The 15,001-nt window shown below is 33.3% G+C and overlaps 1 protein-coding gene across 1 annotated transcript in view; it reads right to left on the bottom strand.

Moving 5' to 3' along the window:
• The window catches only part of LOC144957135 (uncharacterized), an 84,807-nt gene that overhangs the window by 27,453 nt on the left and 42,353 nt on the right, over nt 1–15,001 (bottom strand). The window contains exons 17-21 of the mRNA XM_078888156.1: nt 14,367–14,534; nt 11,449–11,551; nt 8,192–8,319; nt 6,745–6,912; nt 1,281–1,374 (exon numbers count right to left, since the gene is read on the bottom strand). Of these exons, the coding sequence (XP_078744282.1) occupies nt 1,281–1,374; nt 6,745–6,912; nt 8,192–8,319; nt 11,449–11,551; nt 14,367–14,534 (661 nt within the window). The remainder of the gene's footprint in view (nt 1–1,280; nt 1,375–6,744; nt 6,913–8,191; nt 8,320–11,448; nt 11,552–14,366; nt 14,535–15,001) is intronic.

Raw genomic sequence — 15,001 nt, 5'->3', positions numbered from 1 at the left:
GTTGCGTCACCTTCTTTTTGCCCTTTTGAATTTATTAGTGACCAAGGCTCATGTGGAAAAAAAGCCAATGCATGTTTTAGTCAGATTTCAAACAAACAACATCACAGATCTTGTCTAAGAGAGAAATGAAAAATGATACAGGAATCAAGAAAATCGGACAAGAAATAAATAAGTTACCAAAATAAACAAACAAGGGCAAAATCAACTTTCAAAATAATATTTACTCTTAAAACAGTTGTTTCTCAACCGATTTTTATGATTCAAAGACTAATGTTCTCCTTATTAATAGTTGATTTCAACAGTGTGGTTTTTATATTCCCCACTATGATATTTATTAGTTTCAGTTTTTACACAATAAACGGACTCAGAAAGGTGTCAAGTATTATGCATGATTATGACGTAATACTTAGACGGCCATGTCTTTGTTTTGGATGGCATTTGTGACTAGTGGGAGACGTTGAGAAACTTGACTCGTGTGAGACGTTGAGAAACTTGACTCGTGTGAGATATTTGTCGATCGAGTTTGTCGTATTTTGCTATATATTCACAATTAGATAGTGTTCCAAATTGAAAACGAAAACGAGATTTCGGATAGCCTTAACCACAAACATACAGTATGTAAGGCAACGTAACAGATACTGCGCTTTTGGTGAAAATGGAAGAGGCATTTGCATTGCGGTTAACCATGATTGAACAGTATGTGAGACGGGCGTATAAGATACTGTCCTTTTGTTGGTTACAGTTAAGAGCTATTTGCATGGCTTTAACCAAGAAAGAACAGTATCTCAAAATATTACGCAACATATTACTTCAATGAAATTCCAAAGACTAACAGAAAAACGCAATTTATCATCAGCTATTATTTAATGTCAGATGCCTTCGACTATGTAATAGAATTAACGAGTTATGAATGAAAAAACTAAATGTGTCGGCAAAACTGGTTTGATCTGGGTCAGCCCAGATACTGTCCTTTTGTTGGTTATTGCAGTCTTGTCAATGTGGACCTAGAGCTGTGGCAACACACGATTGGCGCTATATAAATATATTATATTATTATCATTATCATAATCAAAATTATTATTATTATTATTATTATTTTATTATTATTATTATTATTATTATTATTATTATTATTATTATTATTTATTATTATTATTATTATTATTAATTATTATTATTATTATTATTATTATATTATTATTATTATTATTATTATTATAATTATAATATTATTATTATTATTATTATTATTATTATCATCATCATCATGCTATTCTTACACCAGATATTGTCCTTTGGGTATCCTCTTCTCGATATCAATACCATACGAGCCCATTGTATGATTCTCGCTACAGTCTTTTGTATAGTCCAGAGCTGAAACGAAATGAGAAGGAAAGGGGATTAGAATCGTGAATTGAAATCTTATGCAGAGTTTACCACACTCTAGATGTGACCAACCATCTCATAACAGTACTTTGTCACAGTGGTTCAGATTGTGAAAATTAAATTTACCACCAGAAATAAGAGACTTGGAGCTAACATTTTTTGTTTTATCACAACAAAACCACAAACATTTTTTGTTTTATCACGACAAAACCACAAACATTTTTTGTTTTATCACGACAAAACCACAACATTTTTGTTTTTAAAAAATTTTGTTTATCACGACAAAACCACAACATTTTTTGTTTTATCACGACAAAACCACAACATTTTTTGTTTTATCACGACAAAACCACAACATTTTTTGTTTTAATAACATTATCATTGTTATCACGACAAAACCACAAACATTTTTTGTTTTATCACGTTGAAACCACAAAATTTTTTGTTTTATCACGACAAAACCACAACATTTTTTGTTTTATCACGACAAAGCCACAAACATTTTTTGTTTTATCACGACAAAACCACAAACATTTTTTGTTTTATCACGACAAAACCACAAACATTTTTGTTTATCGACAAAAAATTTTGTTTTCATCAGACAAAACCACAGACATTTTTTGTTTTATCACGACAAAACCACAAACATTTTTTGTTTTATCACGACAAAACCACAAACATTTTTTGTTTTATCACGACAAAACCACAAACATTTTTTGTTTTATCACGACAAAACCACAACATTTTTTGTTTTATCACGACAAAACCACAGACATTTTTTGTTTTATCACGACAAAACCACAAACATTTTTTGTTTTATCACGACAAAACCACAAACATTTTTTGTTTTATCACGACAAAACCACAAACATTTTTTGTTTTATCACAGACAAAACCACAAACATTTTTTGTTTTATCACGACAAAACCACAACATTTTTTGTTTTATCACGACACAAAATACCGACAAACACAACTTTTTTGTTTTATCACGACAAAACCACAAACATTTTTTGTTTTATACACAAATCAAACATTGTTAACGAAAAACCACAACATTTTTTTTTTATCACGACAAAACACAAATTTTTTTATCATGACAAAACCACAACATTTTTGTTTTATCACGACGAAACCACAAACATTTTTGTTTTTATCAGACAAACACAATTTTTTGTTTATCACGAAAACCACAACATTTTTGTTTTATCACGACAAAACCACAACATTTTTTGTTTTATCACGACAAAACCACAACATTTTTTGTTTTATCAGACAAAACCACAAACATTTTTGTTTTATCACGACAAAAACCACAAACATTTTTTGTTTTATTCACGACAAAACCACAAACATTTTTTGTTTTAATCACGACAAACCACCAAACATTTTTTGTTTTATCACGACAAAACCACAAACATTTTTTTGTTTTATCACGACAAAAACCACAAACATTTTTTGTTTTATCACGACAACAAATACCGACAAACACAACATTTTTTGTTTTTATCACGACAAAACCACAACATTTTTTGTTTTATCAGACAAATCACAACATTTTGTTATCACGACAAACACAACATTTTTGTTTTATCACGACAAAACCAAACATTTTTGTTTTATCACGACAAAACCACAACATTTTTTGTTTTATCACGACAAACCACAACATTTTTTGTTTTTATCACGACAAAACCACAACATTTTTTGTTTTATACAACATGAAACACACAAACATTTTTTGTTTTATCACGACAAAACCACAAACATTTTTTGTTTTATCACGACACAACCACAAACATTTTTTGTTTTATCACGACAAAACCACAACATTTTTTGTTTTATCACGACAAAACCACAACATTTTTTGTTTTATCACGACAAAACCACAACATTTTTTGTTTTATCACGACAAAACCACAACATTTTTTGTTTTATCACGACAAAACCACAAACATTTTTTGTTTTATCACGACAAAACCACAAACATTTTTTGTTTTATCACGACGAAAACCACAACATTTTTTGTTTTATCACGACAAAATCACAACATTTTTTGTTTTATCACGACAAAACTACTAACATTTTTTGTTTTATCACGACAAAACCACAGACATTTTTTGTTTTATCACGATGAAAACCACAACATTTTTTGTTTTATCACGACAAAACCACAAACATTTTTTGTTTTATCACGACGAAACCACAAACATTTTTTGTTTTATCACGACAAAACCACAAACATTTTTTGTTTTATCACGACAAAACCACAAACATTTTTTGTTTTATCACGACGAAAACAGCTATACATTTTTTGTTTTATCACGACGAAAACAGATATACATTTTCTGTTTTATCACGACGAAAACAGATATACATTTTCTGTTTTATCACGACGAAACCACAAACATTTTTTATTTTATCACGACAAAACCAAAAACACTTTTTGTTTTATCATGACAAAACTACAACATTTTTTGTTTTATCACGACAAAACTACAACATTTTTTGTTTTATCACGACAAAACCACAACATTTTTTGTTTTATCACGACGAAAACAGATATACATTTTTTGTTTTATCACGACAAAAACAGATATACATTTTTTGTTTTATCACGACAAAACCACATTTTTTGTTTTATCACGACAAAACCACAAACATTTTTTTAAAGCAATAAAAATGGGAAGTGCTTTGCAGTGGATACCTCATAAACTTAACACTCTTTAAGTAAACTTCTGCTTAAAGTCAACACCTCTCGTTGGTCCCTATTTGTCTGTTTTTTTCTCTACACGTGTTCCATGTTTTTTTTTTTTTTTGTTTTTAAGGGTTTTACGGCGCTTGCAACACATTAAGGTTATATCAGCGCCAGTAAAAAGGAAGAAAATGGGATAGTAAAAAGTTCTAGAATTACAATTAAGGCACCCAAGAAAAAGTAAGACATAGGGGAACTGGGAACAAATAGGGATCAGATGCAGATTCCAAGAGCATACCATCAATGTACTTAGTCTGATATCACCTATAAGTCTCACCCAGACACAAGCACAAGATCCAACAAAGAGAAATACGCTCAAATGCTTACATTTCATTATACATTAAAAATAACAAATTTAATAATACATAACAGAGAGATAATTTACAAGGAAAAAAATATCATCTCACAAAACAATAACTATGCATTTGACTGTTTCCCTCCCAGCCAAGGACTCCGGCCAGGGTTGGGACAAAACCAAGCAATCTCATACCAAGACAAAGACAGAAAAGCATGTTGGAAAACAGATAAAAGGGGATTGAAGACACGGTGTGTACCTCCCTGCCCACTGTGGGAGGTCAGGAACCCCACCCAGCATACGTGTTCCATTGATAATGGTTACAGTCAACCTTGCTTAAAATCAACACCTCTCGTTGGTCCATAATTGTCTCTTCTTTATCTACACGTGTTCCATTGATATTGGATACAGTCAACACCTCTCGTTAGTCCCTAATTGTCTCTTCTTTATCTACACGTGTTCCATTGATAATGGATACAGTCAACCTTGCTTAAAGTCAACACCTCTCGTTGGTCCATAATTGTCTCTTTATCTACACGTGTTCCATTGATAATGGATACAGTCACCACCTCTCGTTAGTCCCAAATTGTCTCTTCTTTATCTACACGTGTTCCATTGATAATGGATACAGTCGACCTTGCTTAAAGTCAACACCTCTCGTGGGTCCCAGATTGTCTTTTTTTTCTCTACATGTTCCATTGATAATGGAATAAATAATAACGTGAAGTTGAATGTAAGCTTCAATTTAATTACAAAAACAGATCAAATTAATGTTTCGGGTTTCCCCTTTATCAACAAAACAGGTAGAATGAAACACCACAGATGAATGAGATGATGTCACCTAAAGGCAAGAGTCATACCATTAGACGACATAGCCGCACAATAATACATAAAAATGTATTGAAGTGAGGGGACATAAAAGTTTATGGTATAATTCAACCAAGTCAAAGGGAAACATTCATCATAACCTCCCTTCCCTGGCACTACAGTAACGTGCATAGAAAGTGAGTTGTATTGTTCTTGTGATGAGTGGACTTCATTCTTCATTCTGACCACGAGGTCACCAAAGGACACTGGTCTCATAGATTGCTATTTGTGATTTGGTGTTGCGGTTTCTTGTTTTGTCACAAAACTTAACTCACTCAACCCTAACATGACTATATCCGTAGTTTACCCGGATAACTTTTACCCCATGCCTATTTATTACATTTTTATGAGATAAATTAAAGGTGTATTATCACAGCTAATTTTTAAACAATTCTTTTGCATGTTAATGATAGTTGAATAAAACTATTTATGTACATACTCATTTTTAATACATATTTTCCAATTTTGAAAAGTACCAAAAATCTCTAAGATTGAGTGAATTAATCTAAGATGGTTCAGACCTTGTTAATTTATAGCACATTTAGAAGAATTCGAAGAAATAGATTGATGGATAGACAGAAGGAGAGAGAGAGAGAGAGAGAGAGAGAGAGAGAGAGAGAGAGAGAGAGAGAGAGAGAGAGAGAGAGAGAGAGAGAGAGAGAAAAGAGAGGAGAGAGAGAGAGAGAGAGAGAGAGAGAGAGAGAGAGAGAGAGAGAGAGAGAGAGAGAGAGAGAGAGAGAGAGATTATTATTATTATTATTATTATTATTATTATCATTCGTCTTCTTCTTACTATTATTATAATTATGATTATGATGATGATGATTATTATTATTATATTATTATTATTTTATTATTATCATCATTACTATCAGTATTATTATCATCATTATTATTACCATTTTAATTACTTTTTTCCCCTATTACAAGAGCTGTAACCTAACAATAATTGCCTTTTTGGACAATAAATATTATTATTATTATTATTATTTTTTCCACAAATTAACCAAGCTCAATACGATTCACAACATTTCACTTCTTTCCCCAGCAGGCCATATGGAACTATAATTCCATTTCATAGAGTTCCAATTTGCCTGTTAGGCATTCTTTTCGTATTAATACGCTTATAAGAACTTTCACTGCCTATCGCCAGGTGCTCGTTCAGAACCGAGACAGTGTTTCATTCGTTTGTTTTTAAGGCTTTTACGGTGATTGCAAAACATAAGGAAAAAAATGGGATAGTCAAAAAATTCCAGATTAGAATTACCCCCCCCCCCCCATCCCTCTCTCTCTCTCTCTCTTTCTCCCTCCCTCTCTCTCTCTCTCTCTTTCTCCCTCCCTCTCTCTCTCTTTCTCCCTCCCTCTCTCTCTCTCCCTCCCTCTCTCTCTCTTTCTCACTCACTCCTCTCTCTCAAAATCCAAATTCTTAATCGCTCTCTTACCTTTAATGAAAACCTGAAATTTGATTCCCCTTGCAAACTGATTGTCTGGTCTGACTGACAAATGAATGTCAATATTCTCTGGATAGACATGCAAGAATTTTTCATGACCCTTGTGGTCGCCTTCACTATTGGAACACACTCTATCGTTTTCATCTACGGTCTTGGTCGCTGGAAAATATTTTTTTTAATGAAAAGGAAGAAAAAAATGATTTCATATAGCAACAATATTCTTTTTCAGTTTAAAAGCAAAATAAAAAAAAAAAAAAAACAAAAAAAACATAATCTATTAGCACAAAATCTGCTAAATATCATGCTCACAGTATTCTTATAAGTTGTTCCACACCAAGAGCAACATTTTATATGTAGGACGAGACATGGCATCTGTAAGGCCCAGTGGACTAGAAATGAACCAACCAAAAGTCGGCAGTATTTGGGAAATAGTATTTTCCTATACCTGAATACTTATGTGGAACAGCCTGTGTCCACAGACCATAAACAATGCATCAATAGCCAAATAACGTCTAGACGCTCAGAATAATTCATGCCCTATTTTGGTCAGGCCATCCAATAAGTCATCAGCCATTTCCTTAGTTTGAGATTTAAGAAAAAAGACCTTTTTGAATTCAAATCTAAAAAATAATATCAGAATCGAACTCAGCACCTCAAAACTAGTCAAACCTATGCATAGGCATTTATCTTAATATATGTGTGTATATATATATATATATATATATATATATATATATATATATATATATATATATATATATATATATATATATATATATATATATATATATCACAGAGAGAGAGAGAGAGAGAGAGAGAGAGAGAGAGAGAGAGAGAGAGAGAGAGAGAGAGAGAGAGAGAGAGAGAGCAGAGAGCAAAGAGAGAGAGAGAGAAAGAGAGAGAGAGAGAGAGAGATTCTGCCAAAGACAAAAAAAAAGATTTGACAAAAGTAAGGCTGAACCCAAGTGTGCTGAAGGGCAATGACTTCTCTATTTGGACGTCTAATGATAATAAAAACAATAATAATAATAATAATAATAATAATAATAATAATAATAATAATAATAATAATAATAATAATAATAATAATAATAATAATAATAATAATAATAATAATAATAATAATAATAATAATAATAATAATAATAATAATAATAATAATAATAATAATAATAATAATAATAATAATAATAATAATAATAATTAGATGATTAATATTGATTGATTAGCACATATGTTGGAGCATACCTCATGAACAAAACTCCATATATATGTTACAAAAGTTAATTTTGTAAAACATCCCAAGGATTTTGAGAATGCTTAGAAAAATGAAAAGGTATGGGCAGTGACAGGCGAGCAATAAAGAAACATGACTAACACATTCAATCAAATGAAATCACCACCAATCACTGATGGAGTCAACAAGAATTTGACCTACAGTCTTTGATGTAAAGTTTGGTGGATGACTTGCAAGGCAGTTCTTTCAGGTCATCAATGAACACGTGGTTGTACTTGTCCTCTCCATCCTGGTTTCTCGGACGTCTGAATGTCCATCTACATGCGATTCTGTGGAAAAGATTCTCAAATACATAATAACCAAGTAAAAAAATATGTAGATGAATATGTTTTTCGTCACTTTACAGATTCGTTAATATGTATTGGTCGACGTCTATATATAATAAGGTGGAATATTTCCATTTGACTATTGTAATCTTTTTTTTTTGCCTGAATTATCACTTAAATTTCTTAACAATTGGTGTGGTGTGATTCAATTTGAATGAATATCAATTTCTGAGTAAAATAATCATAAAGACACTTTTTACCCCCTTAAAATTTGCTTTTAAAAATCCGATTCTGGAGAAAAAATAATTTAAAAAATCCAATTTGGAAGCATTAACTTTCTGTATATGTTACAAAAGTTAATTTTGCAAAAAAATCAAATCATAAATGATTTGGAAAAACTAATGAAATCAGTTTCTACCAATTGTATAAGCAAAATAAACCTAGTGCTGGCGATCTAGCTACAATACAATATAGCAGAAATTGTTGTTTTTTTGTTTGTTTTTGTTTTCAAGCGTTTTGCGGCGCTTGCAATACATTAAGATCATTTCATGACATGTAACAAGGAAGACAATGGGATAGAAAAAAAACTTCTAGAATTACAAATAAAGCACCCAAGAAAAAGGAAGATAACGGGGAATTGGTTCAAATAGGAAACATATAGATTCATAGAGCACACTATCAAAGTAGGTACTTAGTTTGAGATCACCTAAAAGTGTCATCCATACACAAGCACAGGTCTCCACAAAGAGGAATACACTCAAATGTTTACAAATCTATGTAATATGTAAACAAAACATAGTACAGTGCATAATAGAGAGATGATTTACAAAATAAATATCATCTCCCAAACATCTAACTATACATCTGACCGTTTCCCTCCCAGCTAGGGTATCTGGCCAGGGCCAGGACAAAACCAAGTAATCTCATCCCAAGACAAAGACAGAAAGCATGTTGGAAAACATATAGGGGGATAGAAGACACGGTAAATGCCTCCCTACGCACTATGGGAGGTCAGGAACTCCACCCAGCAGAAACAGTTTCTCCAAGGTTAAAAAAAAAAAACAACAAAAAAAACCCCAAAAAAAACTTGTGGACAGAGTGTCAACTTTGTCCAGACTTTTTCGACACTTTACAAAGCGACAATTGCTACAATTTTGATGCTACTACTATACTTTCCTCTTGCCACAAAAGGCAAGCAATGTTTAGCGTGGTCAGTGGCTGAATGGATTAAAGTGATTGTAGAAAATCCTAATTTTGAAGTTGTATCCTTGAGTAAGATGCATTTCACACATTACCCATTGGGTGGGATTCTTGATCTCCCATAGTGGGCAGGGAGGCACTTTCACTTACTGCGTCTTCTATACCTCTATTGTTGTTTTCCAACTTGCTTTCTGTCTCTGTCTTGGAATGAGATTACTTGGTTTTGTCCTTTCTCTGGGCGAGGTCCTCTTTTCCTTAGTTTTTTTTTTTCCAAATAACTTAGTATTGGAGTATTTTTGTGGCAGACGTCACAAAAACGACAGTTTGGCAAAACTCTTACACAAATCTAGGGTACAGATGACTCAGTAGGTAGGGCACTCGCTTCACACAAAAAGAGAACAAGATCAATCTCAGGTGATGTCGAGATTTTTTTTTTCTGACCCCCACTGTCAACCTAGCAGTAATTGGGTAGCTGGACCAGTCAGATCTGGAGGAAAGTACTTTGCAATAGACTAGCTTCCTATCCAAAGGGTGGCAAACAATTGTTATTGTCCATTTAATTCTGAATCCATGGACCTTATGGCTGTGAAGGACTACGTTTCATATAAAGATTAAACCTGTAAAAATGGAAGGTCTGCAATGATGACAACGATAATAATAATAATAATAATAATAATAATAATAATAATAATGACAATAATGCCGATGATGATGATGATGATGATGATAATGACAATGATAATCCTAATGATAATTAAAATGACAATGATAATGATGATAATAAAGACAGGCGTTATGTCCTGGCAATGGTTGCCAGGACATAACCCGAACAAGTCAGGAGTTGACAGTACCCTCCAATCAGTGTTCAAGCCTGGTACTATAAAAGCGAAACGCAGTAAACCCGAGGGAGTTTTAGTGGGTTCCGTCCAGCTGAACAGAATACCGCCTTTCCAGCAGTCCTGTTTCATACTATGTTCTATTAGTGGTGTTTCTTATTCGTGGATGTCAGGAAGGAGACAGGAAAGAATAAATGGATAAGTAGAGTTGTATTGTTCCTATTTGTGTTATATATATATAATTTAGTTTCTGTAATAAATGTGTCGTGTTTGTAAATTTTGATTTCCTTAATTTCATCGTTACCATTGTCTGGCAGGGAAGCACAGATTTTCTCCTTTCTCTTCCCATTGATCAGGCTAGGCCCAGTGCAGTGACCTGATCTTTCCTCTCTGAGGGAACTTATCAACAAGTTCCCTCTTTCTATCCTCCTAGTCTTTTCTTTTCCTTTTCTTTTCTTTTGTTGACATTTCGGGCTATTTGGCTCTACCGACTCTCCAAGAGTGGCCCGAATCAACACACAGTGATAATGACAATGATAATAATGATGAAAATGACAATGATAACGAAGATGAACAATGCTGTCAAAAGTACCAATCAAAACTAATGTTAATAATGATGACAATAATGATGGTGATAATGACAATGATAATGATGATGATAAAGATAATAACAATGAGAAAGATAATTATATTAATAATAATAATGACAATGATAATGATAATGATTACAATACTGTCAAAACAATTAATGAAAACTAATGATAATGATGATGATAATGACAACGATAATAAAGAAAATGATCATGATACTGATAATGACAATGATAATGATATTGGTGATGACAATGGTGATGATAATGACAATAATAATAATGATGAAGATGACGATGGTGATAATGACAATAAAAATGATTATAATGCTGTCAAAACAACCAATCAAAACAAATAATAATGACAATGATAATGGTAATGATGACGATAAAGATAATGCTAATTGCAATGAGAATGAGAAAGACAATGATGACGATAACTGACAATGATAACGATGGTGATTACAATAATGTTAACAATACGAGAAATCAGAACAAGAGATTACTTCATTAGATAGTTTGGGAAGTCGGGTGTTGTATAGTATCCCGGTTCAGTCACGTCCACCACCAAAGGGCCGGGACAAGCTGGATGGGGCTGCTCTGGTGCATCTGGCAAATGGGAAAATATTTTGTTGCTTGTTACAATAGCAAAGAAAAGTCATTATAACATCAAACCCTCTTCTCTTTTGGTTCCTAAATCCCTGGGAGTGTGCAGGTAACCAGTTCTTCGGAGTCCTAATAATAATGAATAGGTTTCATAAAGGTGGCACAACTATTTCAGTAGCAGGATGTATTAGCAGATTCTTAGGAATTACAGGACGTATAACAGTGAGGATGGATGCTCAGTATTGATGACCAGCATATATTTATATTTAGACTAGAACATAAGATGCCATCACTCTGACACCAGAAGATGAATTACACAAGATATGTATCCATTTCTCTAGAAGAGTGGTTTTACACATCCAATGAAATAGGAACCAGCTTTTTGACTTCACACCTTTCTTCCCTATTAAATCACATAAATAAAAAATAGGACAAAGAGGAATTGGTTTAAATAGAGAAAAGACGTAGATTCAAAGAGCATACCACCAAAGCACTTTGAAATCAACAGAAAGTCTCATCCAGACACCAGGTATAGGATCCCACATAGTCCCATGTTTAAAAGATATGTTCAAAACAAAATATATAACGATATACAACTAGAGAGATGATTTATAAGGAAAAGAGATATTACCTTCCCCCCCCCCCCCCAAAAAAAAAAAACAACAAAAAAACCTTATACACTAAACTATATTTGACAGTTACCCTCTCACTCAGCCAAGGACCCCGGCAAGGGCCAGGACAAAACCAAGTAATCTCATTCCAAGACAAGGACAGAAAGTAACTCAGAAAACAGATACAGGGGATTAGAAGACACAGCAAGTGACCTCCTGCCGACCATGGGGGGTCAAGATAAAGATACCCCACCCAGCATGTAAATCTGTATTAATATTATGTCAATATGAACTAGACTTAAGAAAAGAGAAATGAAAGTAAACTGTATCGTCATAATCTTGAAATTTTAAGCCTATTTCTCTGTTTCATGAACTGCGTTCACTGGCCTCAATAAAGCTATTTATTTGAATGAAATTTTACATCCTCGATTTAAATTGATTTTTTTTTTGCAATAGGTTTATTGTGACTTAAAATAAGATTGATGAAGTATAATTATAAATTTGTTTTTGTTTTTAAGGGTTTTATAGTGATTGCAACACATTTAGATCATATCAGCACCAGTAAAAGGAAGAAAATTGTATAGTAAAAACATTCTAGATGTACAATTAAAAGGACTTGAGGAAAAAGTACAAGGCGAAATGGTACAAATAGGGAATAGAGGTTGATTCCAAGAGCACACTATCATTGTATTTAGTTTGAAATCACCCAAAAGTCTCACCAAGAAACCCAACACAAGATCCCATTAAGAGGAAAACACTCAAATATTTACAAATCATATGTTAAAATAAAAAAATAAAAAATAACAGTACATAACAGAGAGATGATTTACAAGGAAAACAATATAACCTCCCAAAAATACGACTATTCATTCGACTGTTTCCCTCCCAGCCAAGGACTCCAGCCAGGGTCAGGACAAAACAAAGTAATCTCATTCCAAGACAAAGACAGAATGCAACTGGAAAAAAATTCAGGGGGATAGAAGACAGAACAAGTACTGCCCACTATGCAGGAATGCCTACCCTCAATTTCAAATTTCAGACATTTTATGGATAAAACCTAACAATTCAGGAATACCCAGCGTAATAGTAATTAACAATCAAACATCTAATATCAAGAGCATAATATGGTTACAATGGTGCCAGAAATAATTATAAGTAGTTACTAATCTGCTTGCAACAGAAGGGGTAGCCTCACTCACTGGTTTAAAAATATAATATTCATTGGATAACTCCTTAAGATATCACCACTGGTGGAAGTGGTGGTAGGAAAAATAATGTGGTGGCGGCGGTAAGAATGATGAGATGGTTGTGGTAGAGATAGTATAGATGATGGTGATGGTGTGGTAGTTTTAGTGATTGGGATCATGATGATGTGGTGGTGATAGGGATGATGATGATGATGATAATGATGATGTAGATGATGATGATGTCACAGTAGTTCATGATTGCATAGACTTCTTAACTCCAAGTTGTTCGTATATTGGTTGATTTTTTCATTTCCGAGACAAAAAGTAAACTTCCGTATTTTCTGTGTCAGAAATTATTTTTTTCAAATTTCCGGGAAAATCCGGAAACTCCAGGACAGTAGGCATGCCTGCCTATGGAAGGTCGGGAACCCCACCCTGTCAATTATAAGAGACCTTCTATGAGCGGCTAGGTGCTCTAGTGGTATGGCACTCACTTTCAGTCATGAAGGTCCTGCGAAGTTTGAGACCCACTGTGAGCAGTGCATAGTTGAGTCTTTGGAAAAGGTTCTTTACTACACTCCCAATGTACTAAGGTGTAAAATGGGTACCTGGCTGTTTACAGCGCTGTGTATAAGTATAAATTATTTTTTTTTAAATGTCATAACGCCTTACAGGCATCATGTCTCTTTTATATGAAGAAGAAGAAGAAGAAGAAGAAGAAGAAGAAGAAGAAGAAGAAGAAGAAGAAGAAGAAGAAGAAGAAGAAGAAGAAGAAGAAGAAGAAGAAGAAGAAGAAGAAGAAGAAGAAGAAGAAGAAGAAGAAGAAGAACAACAACAACAACAACAACAACAACAACAACAACAAGAAGAAGAAAAAGAGGATGAGGAGAAGGAAGAAAAAAATGACGACAACAAAGAAAAGAAAACATAATTGGAGAACGGGATAAATTTTTTTTTTTTTTTTTCTCCTTTTCTTGAAGCAGTGGGAACCAAACCACAACCACAGACTCAATGACTTACACCTGGATCCATACTCCATCTTGACCATGTCACTGCTGACGACACTTCCTGTCATGAAATAAATGTAAACTTTTTTGGGGATGTAGAACCATCCAGACCAATCGTCCTCCAAGCTACTAATTGTCTTAAAATCTGCGATGATATGGTTTTCCGCACCGACAGTCAGGGCTGAGGGAAGAGCAGAGCAATCATCGTGGTTAACAGCAGACTAATTGTTTTTTTTTAAATCTAATAATAATAAATCTTTATTGTCCTAAAAAAAAGTGGCAATTTGTCATTTGGTTACACATTTATAACAATACAATATTGACATAGATAGACACACTCACACAGATGCACACAAGTAACATCGTAGTCATCGAAAAACAAAAAAAAAAAACAAAAAAAAAACGCATTAACAATAACATCATCATCATCACAACAACCTTCCTAATATTTTGGTTACAATCTTTCACTTTCACCATTCCCCTATAACACCATCACCATCTTCATCATACTCCATAATATATCATTTCCTGTAACAAGCTATTATCTAGTGTTAACACCCACTAAATGTATCCTAAGCTCTTTACAAATGGTATTAAGCCAACATCAATAATTCATATGTAGGATGAGACATAGATTCCTTCTTTTTG

Source organism: Berghia stephanieae, chromosome 11 (assembly GCF_034508935.2).
Source record: "Berghia stephanieae isolate SIO BIC M18660-M18661 chromosome 11, UCSD_Bste_1.3, whole genome shotgun sequence".
NCBI lineage: Eukaryota > Metazoa > Mollusca > Gastropoda > Nudibranchia > Aeolidiidae > Berghia > Berghia stephanieae.
The sequence above is the reverse complement of the archived record's forward strand: the minus strand, read 5'-3'. Positions and strand labels throughout refer to the sequence as shown.